Raw genomic sequence first — 8831 nt, 5'->3', positions numbered from 1 at the left:
GATCGCCAATGTCAGTATTTTTTGTTGTTGCAAATTTGACATTTTTACCCCATCCCGTGATTTCTAAGCGGTTGAAAACTCAATTCTTGGGATTTTACATCGATACATGATTTGCGCGATTAGTCCGCCAGGACAGATTTAAAATCTTTTTTTTTTGCTTATAATTTCATGAAAACCATCCCAGGTTTAATATTGTATCAAAGAAAGGTATCTCAGACTCATATTGGCTGAAAAATTAAACAAATAAGCTCAATTTCTACGTTTTACAGGGACTATTTACGGGTTGCACTTTTTCACCGCGGAATCTTATGGTGGTGTGCCCCTTCAGAAGATAGCATACCAGTAAATGATTCTATAAAATATCGCTTTATCTCGTTCTGCAGACAAAAACGACAACCAACGGGCATTTAAATTTGAGCTATCTGCAGTTGATAGCAAAACCACACGAATGTCACAAACACCAAATGACATGAAACAGATAAAGAAATGCAAAAGCTTTATTTCAAAGTTTGTTTCAGCGTCATACGGTATTCGGTTCTTGAGTTATTTCAATTTTAATATTACCCATGTAAATCAATGCAGGAGCTCTATAGACACCGGCACCAGAATCGAGCAAATTACGGCATGTCTCGCCACATTTTCATTTAGTTTAAAGTTATGGTAAATTCGTGTTTTTATTATTTCAAGTATTACAACTGACGATAGCTTAAATTAAATTGGTGTTCATACATACCTATAATGTAACAGCGCGCGTGATTGGTTGAGAGCATGAATGAACCGGTCATGAATACCGTTTATGACCAGCTATCGGAAAAATATGTAAGAAGAGCTCTGATTCGTCGAGGGAACAACCGATTAATCGATATTCATGAGCTGTACTACAGTTCAAGGCCAAAAGGTCGCCATCGTCTGCTTGTAGTAAACACGGAAGTAAACAAAACAAAGATGTTTCAACAAACGGATTTTCCGTGTTTTAACCTGGGTTTGTCCCAAATTATGCCAGGGACACCAGCTACAATCAAAATATCCGAATCGCACACGCGATTTAACCAAACAACACCGCGATTTGTGCGGCCGGCTCCTGCTACGGAGACTCGGCCCACTGCCGGTACCAGCAGTATTACTGCCCGCAGCATACGGCCCCGGCCACCAACACCGGCCGCTGTGAAGCAGGAAGGACCAGGTAAATTACAGTCATTAAATTTATAAAAATATAAATAACATATGAGTAACCTTGAAAGATAAGAAAACCACAAGCCCGACCCTTTAAACCATTGTTATCATTCATGAACCCTGCGACTCTCGGCCCCCAGTGAAGTGTATGCAATCGAAATGGTACATGTACAATGTACATTGTAGTGCATGTACGATGTGTATTTTCGAGCCTTATTTTTGTGTGTATATTTTTCATGCAACCAAACTGTTCTGATCATTGAAGGGAAAAAAATACATAAAAAGGCAACTAAAAGTTAGTAAATATTAAACAAACAAAAAATGAACTTCTCGACGATGTCATGATGATGTGTCATGTGTTGCAAAGCCCCAAAACTACAAATTTCTCCCTTATTTCTTATGTTTATACAGGAGCACTGACTCCACCATCAGCACGGTTCCTGGAACTAACTCCAGATGAGGTTTTGGATATAGAAAATGCCAGGAATGAAAGAGCAACAGACATGCAAACTAAAGTATACATAAAGATACTCAAAGGTAATATACCTTGGCTAGATCTAAGCAGTACAAGAGTGAAAAAAGTGCTATAGTATAGATGAATGGTCCAATAAACATATGAAAGAAATGAATTTATAAGTAGATAAAATAATGGACAAAATCACAAATAAAATAAACAAATAAATTTTAAAATGGTAAAAAATAATGCCAAAGCAAAGCTGAATTTATACTCCATCGCTGGGCGACGAGCGATTGGTTCGTTCCTAGCCAATGAGGTAGTGCGATTTCTGTTGGGTTAACAAAAGCGCGCTACCTCATTGGCCAAATACCGATTGCTCGTCGCTCAGCGATGGAGTATAAATTATGCTTAATTCTGTTTAATTATACTTTGATATGAGAATTGAGATGGGAAAAAATGTGCAGGCTCACTCAATTTAATTTTTCCCATCTCATTTCAGACTGGTGTGTTGCAAGAAGTGTGGACCCCAAGTTTGAACTTCTTGACCCCGATGAACTGTGTCAATTGCTTCGAAGATTCTACGCAGAGGTGAGACGGCAGGACAACACACCATATTCTGCCTCTTCCATGAGATGCATGAGGGCTGCTATACAGCGTCATCTGAAAAGTGCACCGTACAATCGTACTTTCAATATAATGTCTGACGCCAGATTCAACCCGGCAAATAAAGTATATACCGGCAAGCTGAAATTGATAAAGAGAGAAGGTGGCCGCCCACCAAAGCACAAAGGCAACATTGCGGAAGGGGATCTACGCAAGATGATGGATTCTGAAGCACTGGAACCCTCTAATCCAGTTGGGTTACAACGGTTGGTGTTCGTGTACATCGCACTGCACTTTTGCAGACGTGGTCGGAAGGCCTCCATGAGCTGACCAAGTTGTCGTTTGATTTCAAACAAGATGACCAAGGCCTAGAATATGTCACAATGGCACACCTGGAGGCAACCAAAAACCATCCTGGGGATCTGGTTAATGACCCGGATAATAACAATGAGCGACGCATGTACGCAACCGGAGGCGAAAAGTGCCCAGTAGCTACTCTGCGCTTTTATCTTAGCAAGCTACATCCAAAACAAAAAGCCTTCTATCAGAGATGCAAACCCTTGCACAAAGTCAGATACTGTGATCCTACATGGTATGAAAACGCCCCCATTGGTAAAAAATTATTTGGGCAACTTCATGGCAGCTATATCTGAAGAAGCGGAGTTGAGCAAACGGTACACCAATCATTGTCTCAGGGCAACGTGTATTGCCACTCTCCTTCATGCCGGCATATCCAGAAGTGAAGTGCGATCGCTCAGTGGTCACAGGTGCGACGCAAGCCTCGACAGCTATGCCCAACCCAGTGGACAACAGAAAAGAGCTGCATCACATCTGCTGCAAGAGGCCATGGGACATGACACTGTGATCTCTGTAGGCCCACATTTATCAAGCTCAAATTCAATTGGAAATTTTCCTTCCAGTTCCACATCCATGACATCCCAGGCACACACAATTTCAAGAGCCCCGCCTAGCCCCAGACCGTTGAGACAAGTTACCAACCAGATTGTGTCAAACCCCAACAGCAGTCATGTTACTAGTACTAGTACTACACCTAGTATGTCCATATCATGTAGATCAACTCCTGCAGCTCAAAGTCAAACTTCTGTATCGAGTGCAAGTACCATGAGTACTGAATTCTCTGCACTGTTCAGTGGGTGCACGTTTTCTGGGTCAGTTGTCATAAATATCAACAAGAACTAAAATTAATCAAAACTATATAAATAGTAACAAGCTTACCTTAAAAAGTTACATTTTAAGCTTCATGATCGTACTCTTAATCCGTTGAATTTTGATCTTCACTTTGTATTATATTCACACTGATGTATTCTCGTTGCACATGCATGACATGCATTGATGTTGTTGCATTTCACGTGTTGAAACAGCTGAGTTGAGAGAGCCAAGTTCATGTCTCTCCACTGCCAAACTTGAGTATCAAAGCAGTGTTGACATGAGAACAAATAAATCATAATTTTCTCTTAATTTTCTTCGTGTCAACAGACAGTTTATTGTACCTTTTCTAGTCTACATTTTACTACACAAACTGCAGACAGACAAACACACTCAACCCGCGAACCGTTCATGTCCATGTCCTGTTGTTGTTTACCACTTTCGAAGTTCCGAGTTTCAAATCGACGTATGTTAATAGGACTCGTTCATTATTGTAAGAGGGGTAGTTAGTTTTCCAGAAAAAGTTTGTAAAATCATTAAAAATAGTAAACTTTAATGAAAAATATAAATATTGTGTTTTAAAAAATCTTAAGAATTGTGTTTTAATAGAAAAGAGAAAACTAATAATCCTTAGTGAAAAATCTGCGATCTAATTTTAACCAATTTTCAATGACTCATCATTTCCCCCTTTGCGAATAATCTATTGACCCAATTAATCGATTAAGGCTGTGACGTAAAAGTACATGCTCATCTCGCATCTTGCCAATGTAAAAGTATGTTGCGAGTCTTATTTTCATTGCATTGTATTTTTATTTTATTTTTCAGCAAATATTTGAGAAATATTAATAATATTTTTGAATAAATAGAATGTTGGGTATGATGAACGGGGTTCATTCATAGGATTTCAGGCATGATCGCTGTTTATGCCCTCGGCTTTCGCCTCGGGCATAAACAGCGATCATGCCCTCAATCCTATGAATGAACCCCTAAGTGTAATTTGGGTTTCCAGTAGACCTAGTGCTATCTACTGAAGATTAAGTTAAAATATTCAAGCAGTTAGGTCTTGGAAGAGTGTTGTGACATTATTTTTTGAAACGGAGTACGAGAACGTCATAAGCGTAACGGATGCGCGAATAACGCGTGCATTATCAAATTATCGCGTTTTTTTTTCAATCCCGCGCGACATTCGATCTGTCAATCATCTTCAGTAGAATAGCAAAACTATGGATGAATAATACGTGCGTTGTCGAAGTGCATGAGAAACAAGTTAATACTGAAAACCCTTTATTCACAAACTGACTTTTTTCCCAGTCATAGTATTACTAATCAAAAGTTGCGTAAGACGGTATTTTGTTTATTTCAATCAAAATATTTCTGCTCATGAAAACGTGTTTTAAAATGAGTTTTTCCCGTTATAATGAATTCATGCTCATTTGCTATATCTACCGAAGATAGCTTAAATTTAATGCATTTTGTTACTCTTATCTCTTGAACGAAATAGGTTGATGTTTTTAGAATTGTGATAGTGGCGCTATCTATTCAAGATCAAAGCAAAATTTCTAAGTGTTGCGATATTTTCTTTTTCTAGGCATAATAATTATGTTGAATTTGCGTGTTTTTCCTATCTACTGAAGATAAGTCAAAATTAATGCATGTTGTCATTTTGTCTCAAAGAGATAGCTTATTATTGTAAAACCCTGTTAGTGGTGCTATCTACTGAAGACAAAGAAATTTCCAGTATGGTGGTCAAAAATAAACATTTTATAAGCAAGCACTAAATAAACATGTTTAAAGCAAGTCTTCACTGCTTTAAATTTTACTTGGATCTTCAGTAGATATTTATAGCACCAGCAGGCCTAATTCTAACATATCCCTTCATCTCGTTCAGGAGACAAAAACGACAACATAGGACTGCATTTTATTTCAGCTATCTTCAGTAGATAAGAAAGAAAACACATGAATTTAAAATCAAACCAAAACAAAATGTCGTAACACTTGAAATTTTAATTTGATTCTCAGTAGATATAGCACCAGTAAACCTAATTCGATTCGAAAATATCACTCTATCTCGCGCAGGGGGCAAAACTGACAACATAGGCCTGCATTTTATTTCAGCTATATACCTATTCAGTAGATAGAACAAAAAAAAACACAAGAATTTAAAATTATAAACCAAAACAAAATATCGCAACGTTTGAAATTTTAATTTGATCTTCAGAGGGCACATCACCATTACACTTCCCAACGTGCAAAAAAAGCCTCTCGGAAATCTCTTCTAATTATTTCCCTGCAATAGATAGAGCAATGAAATTGGACATGGTTATGGGATGATCCTTAAGCTGTAATAAATTTTCTTTTGCACATAGATCGCCAATGTCAGTATTTTTTGTTGTTGCAAATTTGACATTTTTACCCCATCCCGTGATTTCTAAGCGGTTGAAAACTCAATTCTTGGGATTTTACATCGATACATGATTTGCGCGATTAGTCCGCCAGGACAGATTTAAAATCAGTTTTTTTTTGCTTTTAATTTCATGAAAACCATCCCAGGTTTAATATTGTATCAAAGAAAGGTATCTCAGACTCATATTGGCTGAAAAATTAAACAAATAAGCTCAATTTCTACGTTTTACAGGGACTATTTACGGGTTGCACTTTTCACCGCGGAATCTTATGGTGGTGTGCCCCTTCAGAAGATAGCATACCAATAAATGATTCTATAAAATATCGCTTTATCTCGTTCTGCAGACAAAAACGACAACCAACGGGCATTTAAATTTGAGCTATCTGCAGTTGATAGCAAAACCACACGAATGCAACAAACACCAAATGACATGAAACAGATAAAGAAATGCAAAAGCTTTATTTCAAAGTTTGTTTCAGCGTCATACGGTATTCGGTTCTTGAGTTATTTCAATTTTAATATTACCCATGTAAATCAATGCAGGAGCTCTATAGACACCGGCACCAGAATCGAGCAAATTACGGCATGTCTCGCCACATTTTCATTTAGTTTAAAGTTATGGTAAATTCGTGTTTTTATTATTTCAAGTATTACAACTGACGATAGCTTAAATTAAATTGGTGGTGTAATTTGGGTTTCAGTAGGCCTAGTGCTATTTACTGAAGATTAAGTTAAAATATTCAAGCAGTTAGGTCTTGGAAGAGTGTTGTGACATTATTTTTTGAAACGGAGTACGAGAACGTCATAAGCGTAACGGATGCGCGAATAACGCGTGCATTATCAAATTATCGCGTTTTTTACGCAATCCCGCGCGACATTCGATCTGTCAATCATCTTCAGTAGAATAGCAAAACTATGGATGAATAATACGTGCGTTGTCGAAGTGCATGAGAAACAAGTTAATACTGAAAACCCTTTATTCACAAACTGACTTTTTCCCAGTCATAGTATTACTAATCAAAAGTTGCGTAAGACGGTATTTTGTTTATTTCAATCAAAATATTTCTGCTCATGAAAACGTGTTTTAAAATGAGTTTTTCCCGTTATAATGAATTCATGCGCATTTGCTATATCTACCGAAGATAGCTTAAATTTAATGCATTTTGTTACTCTTATCTCTTGAACGAAATAGGTTGATGTTTTTAGAATTGTGATAGTGGCGATATCTATTCAAGATCAAAGCAAAATGTCTAAGTGTTGCGATATTTTCTTTTTTCTAGGCATAATAATTATGTTGAATTTGCGTGTTTTTCCTATCTACTGAAGATAAGTCAAAATTAATGCATGTTGTCATTTTGTCTCAAAGAGATAGCTTATTATTGTAAAACCCTGTTAGTGGTGCTATCTACTGAAGACAAAGAAATTTCCAGTATGGTGGTCAAAAATAAACATTTTATAAGCAAGCACTAAATAAACATGTTTAAAGCAAGTCTTCACTGCTTTAAATTTTACTTGGATCTTCAGTAGATATTTATAGCACCAGCAGGCCTAATTCTAACATATCCCTTCATCTCGTTCAGGAGACAAAAACGACAACATAGGACTGCATTTTATTTCAGCTATCTTCAGTAGATAAGAAAGAAAACACATGAATTTAAAATCAAACCAAAACAAAATGTCGTAACACTTGAAATTTTAATTTGATTCTCAGTAGATATAGCACCAGTAAACCTAATTCGATTCGAAAATATCACTCTATCTCGCGCAGGGGGCAAAGCTGACAACATAGGCCTGCATTTTATTTCAGCTATATACCTATTCAGTAGATAGAACCAAAAAAACACAAGAATTTAAAATTATAAACCAAAACAAAATATCGCAACGTTTGAAATTTTAATTTGATCTTCAGAGGGCACATCACCATTACACTTCCCAACGTGCAAAAAAGCCTCTCGGAAATCTCTTCTAATTATTTCCCTGCAATAGATAGAGCAATGAAATTGGACATGGTTATGGGATGATCCTTAAGCTGTAATATATTTTCTTTTGCACATAGATCGCCAATGTCAGTATTTTTTGTTGTTGCAAATTTGACATTTTACCCCATCCCGTGATTTCTAAGCGGTTGAAAACTCAATTCTTGGGATTTTACATCGATACATGATTTGCGCGATTAGTCCGCCAGGACAGATTTAAAATCATTTTTTTTGCTTATAATTTCATGAAAACCATCCCAGGTTTAATATTGTATCAAAGAAAGGTATCTCAGACTCATATTGGCTGAAAAATTAAACAAATAAGCTCAATTTCTACGTTTTACAGGGACTATTTACGGGTTGCACTTTTTCACCGCGGAATCTTATGGTGGTGTGCCCCTTCAGAAGATAGCATACCAATAAATGATTCTATAAAATATCGCTTTATCTCGTTCTGCAGACAAAAACGACAACCAACGGGCATTTAAATTTGAGCTATCTGCAGTTGATAGCAAAACCACGCGAATGCAACAAACACCAAATGACATGAAACAGATAAAGAAATGCAAAAGCTTTATTTCAAAGTTTGTTTCAGCGTCATACGGTATTCGGTTCTTGAGTTATTTCAATTTTAATATTACCCATGTAAATCAATGCAGGAGCTCTATAGACACCGGCACCAGAATCGAGCAAATTACGGCATGTCTCGCCACATTTTCATTTAGTTTAAAGTTATGGTAAATTCGTGTTTTTATTATTTCAAGTATTACAACTGACGATAGCTTAAATTAAATTGGTGGTGTAATTTGGGTTTCCAGTAGGCCTAGTGCTATTTACTGAAGATTAAGTTAAAATATTCAAGCAGTTAGGTCTTGGAAGAGTGTTGTGACATTATTTTTTGAAACGGAGTACGAGAACGTCATAAGCGTAACGGATGCGCGAATAACGCGTGCATTATCAAATTATCGCGTTTTTACGCAATCCCGCGCGACATTCGATCTGTCAATCATCTTCAGTAGAATAGCAAAACTATGGATGAATAATACGTGCG

General features: G+C 36.9%; 1 protein-coding gene across 1 annotated transcript; it reads left to right on the top strand.

Moving 5' to 3' along the window:
• Nucleotides 1-754: 754 nt before the first annotated feature.
• LOC140154315 (uncharacterized) lies at nucleotides 755-3559 on the top strand. Its single transcript, XM_072176889.1, has 3 exons — nucleotides 755-1183; nucleotides 1585-1710; nucleotides 2130-3559. The coding sequence occupies exons 1-3, from the start codon at nucleotides 769-771 to the stop codon at nucleotides 2561-2563; spliced, it is 975 nt and encodes a 324-aa protein (XP_072032990.1). The 5' UTR covers nucleotides 755-768; the 3' UTR covers nucleotides 2564-3559.
• Nucleotides 3560-8831: the final 5272 nt, after the last annotated feature.

This window comes from Amphiura filiformis, chromosome 6 (genome assembly GCF_039555335.1).
Source record: "Amphiura filiformis chromosome 6, Afil_fr2py, whole genome shotgun sequence".
NCBI lineage: Eukaryota > Metazoa > Echinodermata > Ophiuroidea > Amphilepidida > Amphiuridae > Amphiura > Amphiura filiformis.
The sequence above is the reverse complement of the archived record's forward strand: the minus strand, read 5'-3'. Positions and strand labels throughout refer to the sequence as shown.